The sequence below is a fragment of the Rhinolophus hipposideros genome, assembly GCF_964194185.1.
Source record: "Rhinolophus hipposideros genome assembly, chromosome: 16".
Taxonomy (NCBI): Eukaryota; Metazoa; Chordata; class Mammalia; order Chiroptera; family Rhinolophidae; genus Rhinolophus; species Rhinolophus hipposideros.
Window position 1 is genome coordinate 59906864 of NC_138062.1, and position 16668 is coordinate 59923531.

The 16668-nt window shown below is 57.4% G+C and overlaps 1 protein-coding gene across 1 annotated transcript; it reads left to right on the top strand.

Moving 5' to 3' along the window:
* Positions 1 to 280: 280 nt before the first annotated feature.
* LINGO3 (leucine rich repeat and Ig domain containing 3) lies at positions 281 to 14850 on the top strand. Its single transcript, XM_081076973.1, has 2 exons — positions 281 to 384; positions 10275 to 14850. The coding sequence occupies exon 2, from the start codon at positions 10321 to 10323 to the stop codon at positions 12097 to 12099; it is 1779 nt and encodes a 592-aa protein (XP_080933099.1). The 5' UTR covers positions 281 to 384; positions 10275 to 10320; the 3' UTR covers positions 12100 to 14850.
* Positions 14851 to 16668: the final 1818 nt, after the last annotated feature.

The following is a 16668-nucleotide window of genomic DNA, read 5'->3' on the forward strand; positions in this document are numbered from 1 at the left end:
CCACAGAGGTCCTCAGAGGTGCGCCAACGCAGGCAGGGAGCTCCCGGAGCCCCACTCGCTCCCGGGCCTGGTCCCACGGCCCTGCCCGCCGCCCTGGCGCGCGTCCTGGCACCTGCGCACACGTGTCCCTGCGAGTCCCGCAGTCCCAGACACCTGCGGCCCTTAGTGCCCTCACTTCAGCCAGCAGGCTGCGTGCACGGCCGGGCGCAGCCCCGCGCGCCCCCGCCCCGCGCACCACATAGAGTGGCAGCGGGCACACGCCGGTGGGAGCGCGCACGGCGGGCCCGGGAGGCGGTGGCGGCGGCGGCAGCAGCGGCTGCTCCAGTCGGCTCCGGGCGGCCCCCGCGCCGCAGCCCGCGCCGTGTCCGCGGCGGAGCCGCCCAGGTGAGTGGCCGCGCGGGGCCCGGTGACCCCACTCCACCTGCGCGCCGCAGCCCCCGCTCGCGCCCCCATAGTCGCCTGGGGGCACTCGCCCCGCGCCCTCCTCCCGGGCGCATCGCCCCTCGCCAGGCCCCCAGCGCTCCCCCGGAAACTTTGAGGACCACTCACCACGCTAGGGTGACCCCGCACCTCCCCTGGGGCGCGGAGGAGAGGGGAGCCGGGTGGGCGTCTCTCTGGAGCAGTAGAGACGCCTGAGGGCACGCACCCCCCCATCCATGGGGGGAAGAAGGGGACACTGGCTGGATCTGAGGAGGTGGGGAGGCTGGGATGGAGGCTCCAGCCTAGAGTCTTCCTGTCCTCCCCGCAGCGGGGTCTGGTCCAGCCTGGGGGGTGTCGAGCTGCTAGGAAGGCGAAGGAGGTGTTTGGGTTTGAGATCCAGAACAGGACCTGCTACTTCCTGAGGCTGGGGACACCTTAGCCTGGGGGATAGATTTGAGGGCACTGGGCTGAACCCCCTGCTCTGTGGGCCTGTGTCCAAGCAGCAACATGGGTGGGGGGGGGCTTCTCTCCATCCCCTAAGGCTGAGCCTGGGTGCCCCCTGGGGAGGCCACTGAGCCCCATTCAACAAGTTGGGGGCTTGGGTGACATCACTCAGTGTCTGGATCTGGGCACAAGAACAGACCTGGCCTTGCCTTGGAGAGTGCCTTATAACTGCTTTTTTCAACGTGTTCCCCTGCACAATAGATGCAGGTATCCAAGCTCCCCAGCTCTGATGAATCAGAACTTCAGGGGGTTGAGCCCTGGAACTTGCATTTTTAACAATAAGACCCTAGTGAATCCATGTGTGCACAGAGATGGTTCAGAGTCTCTTGCTTCTGGCAAGGGGTGGGAAAGGGGCGTCTGGTGTAACAAGGGGACCATCTGGGACTTGATGGAGGGAGCTTCGGGGTCAGCAGTTCTGTGAGATGTGGGGCAACCCTGGAGGGCTTCATGGAGGAAGTGTGGAGACTGGGAAGGGTGTGGCATGAGTGCCCAAAGGTGGCAGACATAGGGTCTCAGTGTTGATGTGCCAGGTGGAAACCAGGTGTATGGGCGGGGAGGGGTGCTGCAGCCATGGGGGAAGGGCAGGACTGATCATTATCTGGAGTCTGGGTAAGGGTGGGTTGTGAGCTCCTTGCCTTGAAGCAGCAGCCATGTGAAAGGATCTGAGCTGGTAGTCCCCATGGGCCCACCTAGTGGGCTCCCCCACAGATACAGTGCCTACACTCTATCTGGGTAATATTAGGTGACAGGAAGAGGCCACCCAGCCATTGGATAGGGCTCCGAAGGGCTAAACCCAGCCTTCCTCATCCTGCTTTTCTGTTCTCTGTCCCAGCTGAGTTTTGGCAAAGGACAGCCCCTCTCTGAGCTCCAGTTCTGGAACTGGACAAACACAAACCTGGACTTACCTCACATGACATGAGACAAATAGACACACATCACACCCCCGGCCTGGTGCTTCTGTAAGTTAGATGCTCAGTTAATAGGGGGCATTCTTATTATGTTATTGTTATTACAGCAGCTCTGCCTTGGACCAGCTCAGCCTCAGTGTGCTCTCCTGTACAATGGGGGTGGCTGCTCCTAGCCGCCCCCAGATTAAGCCTGGGATCTGAAGGTGCCTGGCTGAGTGGGAATAAAAAGCAGATCTGAGGCAGCAGCTTGATTTCTCGTCCCACAATCCTGTCATTTCTGGGTGCCCCTGAGTCACCACCTAGTCACCAGGTAGAGAACTCTCCAAGCAAAGCTTGTCCCAGGTGGGCCCAAGGGAGCCACCCACCACCATGTGTCAACCCCGGGCCTCAAAAGAGTACCCTCCACCCTTGACCCTCCAGCAGGGCTCTGGGATTCAGTGGAAAGGAGTGGGCATCAGACCTGGGTTCAAAAATTGATTCTCAAGCTGAGTGATTCTAGGTGAGCTGGGGACCACTCTGACCCTCAGTCTCCTTTTCTCCAAATGGTTTCCATTATTCCCACCCACCCTAGTCCAGTGGGTGAGCAGCCACAGTATGCTGTGGACATTAAAAAAGTGGTTCCAGATCTAGAGGCCTCACCTGAGAGGGCAGTCAGCAGCCTCCCCACCCCCCACCGGCTGGTAAGGAAAGTGGGTCGGGAGGCCCCCCAGTCCCCCATAAGGGTTAACAGGGACTAACAGCAGACTGAGGCTAATTAGGACTTAACAAATTGTCATGGATGAGAGCCTCGGGAGGACTCAGATCTAGGACACAGGAAGCACCGCAGTCCTGGGGCTGTCAGCAGTGTGTCCCCAAAAGGAGGCCCTGGAGGGCCCCCACCTCCCAAGTCTGTCTTTAAGCTTGAATGGGGGATGCTTCGAGAGACTGCCAAACTACGCTCCCCCTGCTCCCTCTGGCCTTAATGGTGGTGGAGGGCAGAGGGAGCGGTGGACTGGGGACGGAGCTGCCAAGTTCCCATCCTGCCCCCACCCTCCCTGTGGGTTCAGCTGCCACCCCAGCCAGGCATAGGAGTCTTCAGCATCCCCTGGCCTGGGAAGGGACCATGTGGCCTGTGAGAAAGCTCATTCAGAATAGAGGAGGTGTGGGAGAAGGGTCTGGAGTTCAAGGAGAGGGCTCACATACTCCGAGCCACAGTCTGCCTCCTCCTTGGGTTGAGAGCTTCGTGGCAAATTAGTCCAGAACAGCTTGGGGTGGATGAGAGGAAAGGTCGCCACTTCTCAGGTCCTGCCGTGATGGACAGAATTCCGGGCCTCTCCCCATGTAGGTCTATACACCTGAGCTGAGGCTTCTCGTCGACCCTGCAGGGAGCTTGGCCCCTTCCACCTCCTGGCTCCTGGAAGCAGACACACACACAGCCCACCTCCTTCTCAAGTCCCTCAGTGAGTCTCTGCAGATGATGTAACAAGTCACCATGAACCTAGTGGCTTAAAACCACACATTTCTGGAGTCAGGTCACAGTTCTGGGGTCAGGAATCTGACATGGTCTCACTGGCCTAAACCCAGGTGCGGGCAGGGCTGGGCCTTCCAGAGGCCCCGGGAAAACGGTTTCCGGCCTCTTCCAGCTTCTAGAGGCACCGCGTCCCTGGCTCGTGGCCCCTCCTCCATCGTCACAGCCAGCAGGGCAGCCTCTTCTATGTCTCTGACTCTGAGCCTCCTGCCTCCCTTTTATGAGGACCCTGTGTTGACACTGGGTCCCCTGGAATCCAGAACAATCTCCCCCATCTGGAGGTCAGCTCATTAGCATTATTAATTTAATCTGCAAACTTTATCCCCTTGCCACATCAGGTAACATTCGCAGGCTCCAGGAATTAGGACACAGGCGTCTTGGAGGTGGGGGGGCATTGCTCCTTCCTTGTTGATTTTCTCCATAGTATTGCCCACATATGGTCTATTTAATTCTTTCTTCTGTTTCTCACCCATAGACAGAATAAATGGGGATTTGTTCAAAGCTGTTTCCCGCTCAAACTAGAACAGTGCCAGGCACACAGCAGGCACCCATTAAATGCTTATAGAATGAATGAACGAATGAGTGAATGAATGAATGAATGAAGTGAAGACTTGGCCAAGAGCAGAACAGGACCTAGGACTCAGGGCTCCCGACTCCAGCCAGCACCCAATGGAGACTTTTTCTGACGGATCCCAAGGAGGTCATGGGAGCCCCTTTTCAGAAAAGGAAACTGAGGCTCAGGGCATTAAAAACCTCTGCCCAAGGCACTGGGCGGGCTCCGATAGGGACCCAGGAGTCTCGTTTAGGCTGCAGACTCTTGCTCCACTCTCACTGGATAGTACTGGGCCCTCCAAGATCCAGCTCTGTGCATACTGGGAGTGGAAAGAGGCATAATGTGGTCCTTGTTCTCATGACATTGCCATCCAGGCAGGAGACAAGACTTTCCAGGCTCAAGTGATGTAGGGTGACAGGGTCAGACCATGCAGAACTGGACACATCTTCAAGCTGCAATTTAGACTGCCATGCTCTTGCTGGAAACCCCCCATAGCTCCCTGCTGCTGTCCAAATCGAGTTTGAACACCTCACTGTAGGTTCAACACCCTATGGGGTTTCACCCTTGCAGACCCCAACTGTCACACCCAAACTGAGACATACTTGGGCCACAGCCTCTCTGCTCCTCGGGGCACCAGGCTCCTTCCAGTCTGAGGCCTTTGCCCAGCAGGGAGCCCCACCTCGGACACTATTTCCCAGACTTCTGCCTGATGGACTACTGCCCACCGTTCAGTTATCAACTCAGACTGGCCTCCCCCAGCCATGTGACCCTCCTTTTCCCAAACGATCCACTTCATTCATTTATTCGCATGATTCTTATCTGCTTGCCCACCTGATATGATGCTCAGTGAGAGAAGCCAGACACACAAGGCCACATAGTGTGTGATTCCACTTATGGGAAATGTCGAGAACAGGCACGTCCACAGACAGGAAGTGGGTTTGTGGTTGTCAGGGGCTGGGAAGGAGGTAGGGGTGACTGTTGATGGGGATGGGGCTTCTTTTTGGGGTGATGGAATGTTCTGGAAGTAGAGAGAGGTGTGGTTGCATGTATCTGTGAATGTACTAAAAAACATTGACTTGAACACTTGAAATGGGAGAAAATGCACCCCATGAAGGCCGGGGTGCCACTATGCCCCAATGCCAGCTCAGGGTCCCGCACACTAGGTTTCAGCAGGAGAAATGGAGACCCGGATGTGACTGGCTGGGTAGCAAGGCGTCTGTCCGTGGGTCGCCCCAGCCGTCTCCAGGCAGGCCCCTGCCTTCTGCCCACAATGACTACAGCCTCCACTGTGGCTCATTGTGCATGATGGTGAATCTCTGTCCTTGAGACACATGTTGTCTGTCAGCCCCAGCCCTGCCCCTGTGGGCAAGGATGCAGAAAGCCCAGGAGCAGGCTGCCGCAGGGCTCCTCTGCCCTCGACCATGTCGCCACGAGCTCCCTCACCCTGAAGCGTTCTGTGGTATGGGAGGAGGGAGACTTGCTCTGCTAGGGCAGCTCTGGGGCCTCACACTTCTTCCCAGCTGGCACAGGAGAGGCTCCTGGGTCTGCAGAGCCGGCAGAAGTCAGGGTCCTGTGGGGGACGGGAGTGCCCCGTCTCTGGGAGAGCCGTGGGAATATAGGGTGTGGAATTCTGGGTTTGAGTCTTGAATCTGCTTCTCACCAGCTGTGTGGCCCTGGGCGAGTCACTTTCCCTCTCTGGGCCTCTGCTTTCCCATCTAGACACAGGCTATCAGTCTATTTCCTGCTAGGGATGGCTGCTCTGTGCCCAGCTCCCACACACACACACAGAGCAGGGGTCTCACCAGGGTGGTCCTGTGCCAAGGGGACAATGGGCCATGTCTTCGGACATCTGTAGTTGTCACACTGGGGGTGCTCCTAGCATGGAGTGGGTGGGGGTCAGGGGGACTGCTCAGCATGCCGCAGTGGCCAGCCTGGTTCCCCACAGAGAATGACTGTCCCAGATGTCAGCAGTGCCAAGGGGAACAGACCCTCACACACACACCCGTCCCATTCTGCAGGTGGGAACACTGAGGCCAGAGGAAGGATGATGAGCGTCTGTTGAGTGCTGGGGTATGAGCTCGAGCCTGTGCTGGAAGGAGAGGTTTGGGGTGGCCTGGCTAAGGCAGGAGATGTAGAGCGGGTGGATCTGGGATGTACCTGGATGGCACCTGGTGATGGGTTCACCAGGGGTGTGAGCCAGGAGTTGCCTGTGCGACAGGAGGGGGTGAGCAAGGACCGTTCCCATTGCCAGTGGTAAAGTTGGGACACTGCGGGGCCTCCCGGGAAAGGTCAGGGATGTGACTGCATCCCAGGGCTGAAGCTCAGGGGACACCCGGTGGCCGAGACACAAAATTAGGAGCCATCAGTGAACAGTGGTGTTGAGTCCTGGGAGGACATGAGGAAAGGCCCCAGGTGGGCGGCAGCTCCCTGGGGAGGGACAGGGGTGTCTGGAAAGCCCTAAAGACTTAGCCCTGCAGAAGCAGGACTGGAGTTCAGACCCCTACCCTAATCGGGAACTGGGGGTTCTGGCCTTCTAACCCCACTGGAAGGTCCAGCCTTCCAGGGAGAGGAAACAGGTCCAGAGAGGGTCCTTCACTTGGCGGGACACCACCCCCTTTATCATCTGAGAGTAGCAGGAACTGAGGGGCACTCGAGTGTCTGGGCCACAGCCCCCTGCAGCCCTCCACCCAACCAGCCTCCCACGTGCTTTCCCACTTTCAGGCCCAGCCAGTGTCAGGGAAAGTGAGGGAGTAAGGGTCCTAAAGGCAGAATTGAGTCCCCACCATTCCCTCTCCAATAACCAGGAATTACCCCGAAGCGAGGAGCCAGAACCTTAGGAGGAGGCATCAAAGGCTGTAGCCCAAGCAAGCCTCCTCCCTGTGCCTCTCACCAGCCTCCAACCCCATGCAGGAGATGACAGGGCTCTGCCCACAGGAGAGGTCGGAGCTGACAAACGGGGTCACAGCTTGAGTGGCCCCCACTGGGTGCTGTGAACCAGCTGTCCTCTCATCCTGCGAGTAATTATAGAGCTGGAGCTCAAACACCCCAAGGGTTCTCATTCACTTTGACAGGCCAGGTCCAGAGAGGGTGCGTTTTTCATCAGAGGTCACACAGCCTATCAGAACTGAGGTCTCCCGCCGGCCTTTCTGCACTATATCACAGTAGCTGTGCCCTAGCTGTCCCGACCTTTCTTCACTTCAGTACTTTCTGACTTCGTCCTTATCCACCTTCTATGGCAACTATTTTTTTTTTAATTCTTTCCAATTGAAAAAAATGAAATTTTTGAAAAGTCCATTTCCATCTCTGACCACAGCGATCCCCTCCCGTCCATGCCTGAAGTGCACGGCCCCTCACTGCATTGTCCCGTGCTGTGCCCTCCCATGGACCGCCCTCCCTGCACCATCTGCTCGGCTCCCTTTCTCCTTTAAGTCTTTGCAAGAACATCCCTTTCTCAGTAAATTAGGTCATTGCAACCACTTGACACCAGCATCGCATTTTCCCTGGATTTACTTGTCTCCACTTACGGCACTCGAGGCAGGAGAGAGCTCCCAGAAAGCTGACCTCTTTGTCTTCTGCACTCCGTGTCCCCAGCACGTGGAACATGCTTGACACACAGTGCCTGTTTGTTGACTGACTGACAAATTGAATCAACACATGAGGGAACCAATGTTACAGTATCTCCAAAGGTGGGAATAAAAATTGGTCCAGCAAAAGCAGAACTGCATTTTAAATTCCAGCTGGATGAGCAGTCAGGACCCTGTCCAGGCTGTGTTTAAAAAAGAAAAAGGAGATGAGTGAGTGTTATAGGGGCGAGAGCGCCACCCACTTCTCCCCACCTCTGATGGGCTGTGTGAACCTGAGCCCGTGACTTGTTGCTTTGAGTTTCATTACTACCATCTGCAAAGTAGGGGTGACAGTGGGCCCCCCATGAGGTTGTTGTGGGAATGAAAAGGGACACTTAGGTGAAGGCTTTAGCCTGCATTGACACAGAGCAGGGGCTGTAGAAGCGTGTGCCACGATGGTGAGGGTGATGATGGTGATGAGGGTGATGATGATGACGATTCATTAAATGAAGGTTTAAATGGCGTTTCTGGGAGATTAAGGTGGGGACTTTAGTTCAGAAAGCAATCAGTGATATTGGGGGTGGACCCAAATAGAGTCAGGGAGAGAGCCATGCAGGGAAGGTGTTCCAGGTATTAGCAATGCAAAGGTCCTGAGGCAGGAAGGTGCCTGGCATATTGAAGGAACAGCGAGAAGGCCCATGTGTCTAGCGCACAGTGAGTGAGGTGGAGACAGAGAGGAGGTAAGGGTCGGGAGGGGACTGGGGCAGGTCACACAGGGCTTGTGGGCCAGGGAAAGACTTTGAATTTTACACTAGGGGCGTGAAATTCTCTCCTGCAGAAAGAACAAATCAGGCCACTCTGCCCCACAAGGACTCTATATTTGGGGGGCTGAACAATACCAGCCATTTCCTCCTAGAGACAGAGCCAGGAGGTCCCAATTCCTCCAGAGCAGGCTTCTCAGGCCCTGTCCCCCATTACTGCGTGAGGGGACAGTCTTCCCTTTGAGCACAGAGAGCAGCACAACAGGGAACTGGGAGTGACCTCAGACTCGGGGGTAGGTTTCAGGTAGGAAGTTGCCAGAGGCACGAGATGGGCAGCTGAACAGGGAACCATCCTTCTGGCTCTCTTGTCCCCACCTGGGACACAGCCTCACCATGTGCTGTCTGAGGCAACAACATGGGAGAGAATGACCTAGAAAAACAGCCCCAGAAGGCAGGTTTGCCTGGGGGAAGGATTGTGTTCCTTGCAATACCCAGGTTGGGATTAAGGATAATCGCCATGTGGGAGGGCACAGCCCAAGACTCTCGCTCACTCCCTCAGCCTCCCGACTATACTTTCCAGCTGGGGACAGGGACCTAAGAATTATGACCTCCTAGAGATCAGGAGCGCCTCGGTTTCCTCACGGTGTGATGAGCACATTCTCAGCTCCGGCAGCTGCTTTCCCATCCCATCACTCCAGTCTCTGCCTCCACCTTCATGTGGCCTTATTCCTTGTGTGAATTTATACATGTAGGGACAAATCCCCGTCTTGTTACAAGGACACCAGCCATTGCATTAAGGCTGCCCTATCCCAATATAACTACCTACTTCCAAACAAGGCCCCATTCATTGGGACCAGGATCAGGACTTGAACATGTCTTTTGGGGGGACACAGTTCCACCCACTGCAAGGTCTCAGCTCATATGTCCCGTTTCCTGGCCTGAAGTCGCCCCTCCATCTCTTCACCCCGATCGTCTGTCCACACTGCTTCCCCACACAGCCCCTTGCGGTGCGCCCTCTGGTCTTGTTATCTGTGTATTGAACACGTTGACATTTGTCAGGCAGGTGCTGTCTCTCAGGCACAGTCCCAGGTCGGACTAATACAAAGGCCCTGGAGAGTCCACAAGGCAGTTGGAGGAGGCAGACAGTGAGCAGGTTTTAAGAGGGGTTGTCATTTCACATGATGGTTTGCCTTGTACAGAAAGGTAACAGGGAGGACAAGATGAGTGGGGGAGCTGGTAAGGACTCAGGAGGAGAGAGGGGAACACGTAAGACCACCTGTATCCCCACGTGATGGATGTGAGCCCCTGGAGGGCAGGATCTGTGTCTGCCCTGTTCTTTGGTATATTCAGAGCCTGGTACACAGTAGGCACTCAATAAATGGGGTTTCTTTGGTACCAAAATGTTTTACATTATATTTGTATGGTTCTTCTCCAGTTCAATAAATGCTTTCTTTTGCAAGTTTTAAAACTGAGATTAAAATTCACAAAACAAAATTCACCCTTTTAAAGTGCACAATTCAGTGGTTTTAGTATATTTACAGGGTTGTGCAACCATCACCACTATGGAATTCCAAAACATTCTCATCACCCCCAAATAAGTCCCATCCTTATCAGCAGTCACCCCCACCCCATCCCCAGCCCCAAACAACCATGAACCCACTTCCTGTCTGTGGATTTCACATACATGGAATCACACACTGTGGCCTTCTGTGTCCGGCTTCTCTCATGAGCACCGTGTGTTCAAGGTCCATCCACGTTGTGGCGAGTGTCAGCGCCTCCCTCCTTTTCACCGCCGAGTGACACCCCAGTGTCTGGACAGGCCATGTTGCGTTTGTCCTTCCTCAGCGGATGGACCCTCGGGCTGTTCCTACCTTTTTGGCTAATAGAAGAATGCTGCTGCTGTGAACATGGGTGTACAGGTTTTTGTGAGGTCATGTGTGCTCAGTCCTTTTGTATAGACACGCAGGAGTGGGATTGCAGGTGGACAAACGCTTCTCCAGTGCACTACTAGGGCGGGGCAGGAAGGCCCCACACTGCTAACGCTGCCCCCATCTCCAGGTGCCCATGAGGATGGTGGCGTGGCCCTAGGCCCAGGCTCCACACCATGACCTGCTGGTTGTGCGTCCTGAGCCTGCAGCTCCTGCTCCTGCCCGCTACCCCGCCCCTAGCAGGGGGCTGCCCTGCGCGTTGCGAGTGCACCACGCAGACGCGCACGGTGGCCTGTCCGCGGCGCCGGCTGACCTCCGTGCCTGACGGCATCCCTGCAGAAACGCGCCTGCTGGAGCTCAGCCGCAACCGCATCCGCTGCCTGAACCCAGGCGACCTGGCCTCCCTGCCGCTGCTGGAGGAGCTGGACCTGAGCGAGAACGTGATTGCGCACGTGGAGCCCGGCGCCTTTGCCAACCTGCCGCGCCTGCGCGTCCTGCGCCTGCGCGGCAACCTGCTCAAGCTCCTCCCGCCTGGGGTCTTCACGCGCCTGGACAACCTCACGCTGCTGGACCTGAGCGAGAACAAGCTGGTCATCCTCCTGGACTACACCTTCCAGGACCTGCGCAGCCTCCGCAGGCTGGAGGTGGGCGACAACGACCTGGTGTTCATCTCGCGCCGGGCCTTCGCGGGATTGCTGGCGCTCGAGGAGCTGACCCTGGAGCGCTGTAACCTCACGGCGCTGTCGGGCGAGTCGCTGGGACCCCTGCGGGGCCTGGGCACCCTGAGGCTGCGGCACCTGGCCATCGCGGCCCTGGAGGACCAGAACTTCCGCAGGCTCCCGGGGCTGCTGCATCTGGAGATTGATAACTGGCCGTTGCTGGAGGAGGTGGCCCCGGGCAGCCTACAGGGCCTCAACCTGAGCTCGCTGTCCGTCACCCACACCAACATCACCGCCGTGCCGGCTGCTGCGCTGCGCCACCAGGCCCACCTCACCTGCCTCAACCTGTCACACAACCCCATTAGCACGGTGCCACGCGGGTCCTTCCGCGACCTGGTCCGCCTGCGCGAGCTTCACCTGGCGGGGGCCCTGCTGGCCGTGGTCGAGCCACAGGCCTTCCTGGGGCTGCGGCAGATTCGCCTGCTCAACCTCTCCAACAACCTGCTGTCCACGTTGGAGGAGAGCACCTTCCACTCGGTGAACACGCTGGAGACGCTGCGCGTGGACGGGAACCCGCTGGCCTGCGACTGTCGCCTGCTGTGGATCGTGCAGCGACGCAAGACCCTCAACTTCGACGGGCGGCTGCCGGCCTGCGCCTCGCCCGCCGAGGTCCGCGGAGACGCGCTGCGCAACCTGCCGGACTCCGCGCTCTTCGAGTACTTTGTGTGCCGCAAGCCCAAGATCCGCGAACGCAGGCTGCAGCAGGTCACGGCCACGGCGGGCGAGGACGTGCGCTTCCAGTGCCGCGCGGAGGGCGAGCCCGCGCCCACGGTGGCCTGGGTGACGCCGCAGCACCGCGCGGTCACCGCCGCCAGCGCCGGCCGGGCGCGCTTGCTGCCGGGTGGCACGCTGGAGATCCGCGACGCTCGGCCGCGGGACAGCGGCACCTACACGTGCGTGGCCAGCAATGCCGGCGGCAACGACACGTATTTCGCCACGCTGACCGTGCAGCCCGAGCCCGCTGCCCACCCCACGCCGGCTGAGGGCCACAACGAGACGCTGGCGGCCGCGCGCTTCCCGCTGGACCTCACCACCATCCTGGTGTCCACCGCCATGGGCTGCATTACCTTCCTGGGCGTCGTCCTCTTCTGCTTCCTGCTCCTGTTCGTGTGGAGCCGGGGCCGCGGGCAGCACAAGAACAACTTCTCTGTGGAGTACTCCTTCCGCAAGGTGGACGGGCCGGCCGCTGCCTCCGGCCAGGGCGGTGCCCGCAAGTTCAACATGAAGATGATTTGAGGACTCTGGGCTCCGCCTCAAACTGCGCTTCCCGCTGGGGCTGTGGGCTCCCAGTGGAGCCGGGAGCCAGTCCCCACCCGCCCCTCACCAGCCCGTCGATGACGCCTGTGCATTTCCCATTGGGGCTGCTGCAAGCCGGTTCCTGGCAGAACTTCCCCTTTTTTGTAGAGACCCAACCACAGAACTGCTTTTTTCATCAGGATGCATCTTTTGCAGAGTTTCTCAAGCGTTTTCTCAGGCCTCCGCCCTTCCTGGCCCTGAGTGATCGCCGAGCTGTGTGGGGGTGTAGTGGGGGCTCGGAGACCCCAGGGTCTTCAGGGCTCACAAGTCACTCCCAGGAGGTACACAGCTGTCCAACCCCCCCCCCCACAGCTCACACCCCGCGGAGATGGTCTGCACCCAGGGTGCACAGAGGGCAGCCCAGCCCCGACGGGAGGGTGCACAAAAGCCTACACTGTTCCCACCTGGACACCCACACCTGATACCCAGCGCACACACATTCACACCCAGGATACAATCGTATGCATAGCTCGGCAGGGGAACACCTGACACCCAGCTGACATTAAACAGCTGCCCTGAACTCTGAAGCTCTCCACAGGCGCACAGGGCTCTCGTGAGAGCACAGCTCACACCTGGGACAAGCAGCTGAAATTCAGAACACAGTCAGCTCACACGTGAGACACACCCAGCTCCTGCTCAGCTGGCCGTCGGGTGCCGGACAGACCTTGGGGGCTGGGCTAAGGTCAGCGTCACCCTGAGAAGGCCCAGCGCACCAGGTGGTCCCTGACATGCTGGACCCACCCCACCCCCAGGCTCCCTCTCACCAGGATCCACCGGCCCAGCAGGGCAGGCGGCCACCAGAAGCCATCTCCCCAGATTCCTCCTCCACCTTCACAGCTGCCACTTGCTTCTTTTTTTACCCCTTCTTCTGCCTCCCCCTGACTCCGGTTCAAGCCGCTGTCTCTCAGTCTACTTGTGTAGGACACAGCTCCCTGGCTCATGCTGCTGTTATGAGCCTTGTGCTCCCCCGGCTGAGGCAGTCGGTCACCAGTTGACTGCTCACAGCAGCTCACGGCAGCTCTTGCTGGCTGCTGGCTGCTCACAATGGCTGCCGGCCACTCACGTTGGCCACCGGCCGCTCATGGTAGCACACGGTAGCCCACAGCAGTCCACAGCAGCTCATGCTGGCTGCTGGCCACTAACGCTGGCTGCTGGCCACTAACGCTGGCTGCCCAACTGCAGGGAGAGCTGTTGTTCACAATCTTAGCTGTAGAGGGCGCAGCTCACTGGCCCAAGTGGGAATCGAGCTGGTGACCTTGGCGTTAGGAGCACGCTGCTCCAACCACCTGAGCCACCAGGCCGGCCTGCCACTTCCTTCTTGAGCCCACACCATGCAGGAGGGCAGCTGACCTGGCCCATGGACCAAGACCATGGCTTCTAGGGTGTCCCTCTCCAGCAGGCCAGCTGGAGTGACCCTCAATCCTGAGTCTACACTGCTAGCCCCATATCCCATAGCTCACCTGGGGAATGAGACTAGAGAGTGTGGGCAACACTCAAGGTCCCTCTTATGTGCATTGTAGAACAGCAATAGGGAGAAAGGCCAGAACAGGGGCTCAGGTTACAGGGAGGCCTGGATCTGCATCATTGGGAGGTGACAGAGGCACCTTGGTCTCTGCAATTTTGGAGCAGATCTAGGACCAAAGAGTAGGCAGACTGTGACTCAGATTAAAGAAGAGCTTCTCCAAGGTCACTGCCCCATTGCTCTTCAAATAGTGAGTTCCCTGTCACTAGGGGTAAGCAAGTAGGAGCTGAGGTTTTGCAGAAGTATTCAGACACTGGAAAGGGACCGTTCATGACCCTGTCTCCCAGCCTGGTTCTTGCCCCCACTTTCTACCTCGGCCAGACAACGGTTAGGGCATCATTGTGGGGAAAAGGGCACAGGAAACGTGGGGTCTGACCTCAGCCAGAAAGGAGCTTGGCCACTAGCTAGGAGGTTAGGACAGTATTCTCAAGGACCTTGTGGGAAGACTGAAAGCCTTCTCCCAGCTGTGTATTCTCAGTTGGTGACTGAGGACCACTTAGACCAATGATGTCCTCATCTGTAAAATGGGTCTGAGGGTTAAACTCATCACTATATATACAGAGACGAGGCCATGGATGGGTTTGATGGTGAACTTGGATCCTGGACCCCTCATGATCTTTCTGAGATGAGCCAGAGGGAAAGCTGAGTAAAACCTGGAGTTTTTCAGCAAAGGATTCAGACAGAACTGGGAAGGAGACCCCAGCAGTTCTCCCTGGGCTGTGGCTGAGGACATTGGAGGCCCAGGTCCTGCTCCCACAATGTACACATGGCCAGCAGACCACGTGGTGGTCCACTGACCATGGCCAGCCAGGGTGGGGACCCCGTCTCAACCCCACTCAAGGAGGGAAGTGAATGAGGGCCAAAGGGAGTGTCCAGCAGCCCTAAACTCCACCTAAGTTGAGCAGAACCGACTAGTTTTTTCCCTCTAGCATCCTCCTGACCTTGGTTGCCATGACAACTCAGAGGGCCTTTCAAAACGACATCCAAGTGCCTTTAGCATCAAGACCAGAGGGGGTATGTTCTCTGCAGCGTTGGGAATTACAGAATGTCACGTAGTGGGGTCTCCCAGCCCCCTCAGCCCACCCCCGTTCCAACATGAACCAACACCTCCCATCTCCCACGCCACCCTGCTGTATTTGGTTGGAATCTAATAAAAATGAAACCAATTTAATAACAAACCTCAGATTTGTTTTTATTCTCATGGAGGAGTAGGCGCAGAAAGTAGGGACAAGGGATAAGGTCTGCTCGGTTCCCCAGAGGGAGCTCCCTGGCTCCAGCCCCAGCACTGACCCCAAGTCACAGGGTATTTATGGACAGAGAGTGAATGAATCGAGTGAAAAGTTAAAGGTGGCATGTCAGGAGCGCCCATTCTGTTCCTCATGCTGTTTTCCTATATTAACTCCTTTCACACTGATGACAACCCTGTGAGCTGGGTCCTACTACATATGAACCCATTTTACAGATGGGCAAAGAAAGGGTTGGAGGCCGGAGGGCATTTGCTTATAGTCCCCCATCTAGGGACAGGTGGGTTTTGAGAGGGGTGGGTGGAACTGGGCTGGCAGAGAACCCCCTGCCCCAAGCTTGGGCTGGGGGCAGAGCCTGTATTGGGGAAGAAAGGACAAGTGAGGCACAGACCCACCCCCTCCCCACTATTCCTGAAGCTGGTGGCTTCCTCCCCTGGGTCTTGTGGGGGACCTCCTCTTCTAAGGGGGGCCCGTCAGCGTCCTTTCCTCTGGGGGATTTGGGGAAAGGCAGGCAGCCGTGAGCGCTGGACATAATACTGATAAGTGCTCATCCTCACTTTGACCTCCACCTGAGTGATGGGGAAACTGAGGGACAGGGCCCAGTGTCAGGGCTCAAATCCTGCTGGTCCCTGAAGGCCTGTTCTCTTTCTGGAACAAGGTAGATCGACTCAGAGCAGTCAGGAGAAGCCATGGTCAAGGACAGCCTCTCACTTGCCACCCAACAGTTGCTCTCTGGGCCTCAGTTTCCCCATTTGAGCATGGGAAGAAGGTTCCTTTACCGCCCTACAGGAGTCAGAAGCAGGGTAGGGACATGTCAGGGGCTGTAGGATGGACCCCCTATGTGCCTGATTTCCAAGAAACTGGAGGGTGGGGGGTGCTAGGTTGTGGGACCCTCCCTAGGGGCCTCATTTAACCTATTCCTCCTACAGCAAAGGCAGGCAAAACGATTGCTTCATGTTTCCCCACCCGTAGGGGTTGCTAAGTCCCTGGTTCAAACCACTTTCCTGAATCCTGTCTTATTCTTGGGGTGCGGGGTGGGGGAAGAGGAGATCCCAGTGCTGGGTGAGATGATTCAATTTTTTAAAGAGAAATCTAGTTAGTGTGGCTGTTAAGAGAGTGGGAGACACTTTTCTTCATTGAACACAGAGAGAGGCAGGGACTTGCCACAGCAAGTCAGAACAGAGCTGGTCTTGAATGGAGCCGCACCTACCCAGAACACAGGAAGTATTCGATCCCAGTCCAAGGGTCCTGGTGGGTGTGTGTGTGTGGGGGGATGCGCTCACACTGGGGCCTTCTCAGGTGGTCCTACAAGGGAAAGTGGTTCTCCAGGAAGTGAAAGCCACAGAGGAAAGAACCCTGGTTGCGTTTTTCCCTAAACAGTCATTGCTGGGGTTTCCTGCCTTCCTCAAAGGTGGGGGGCCTCAAATATCTGGGCCTCCCAATCTCCCCAGGCTTCCCACTGCTGCTCACCGCCAGCTGCCTCAGCACCTCAGCCCATCTTTCCCACATGCTCCCATCCTGCTCTTAGCCCTGGAACTGTTCACTTCCAGGTCCCACCTCCTGGTCTTTGCCCAGGCTGTTCTTTCTTCCGGGAAAGCTGTCCCCACCTTTGAGTAAGCCTGCCGCCAGTCCCTGGGGAAGTGATACAGAAAGGCCCCCCACCCCAGCCCCGGCCTGCAGTCTAACTGTTGCAAGGCATTTCCGGTTCACTGCTGGTGACAGGTCAGACAGTCCTGGGAAGCC

Bases quoted from the DNA above. Each gene is read 5' to 3' on its own strand.
- LINGO3 (XM_081076973.1), top strand. From the start codon at position 10,321: ATGACCTGCTGGTTGTGCGTCCTGAGCCTGCAGCTCCTGCTCCTGCCC.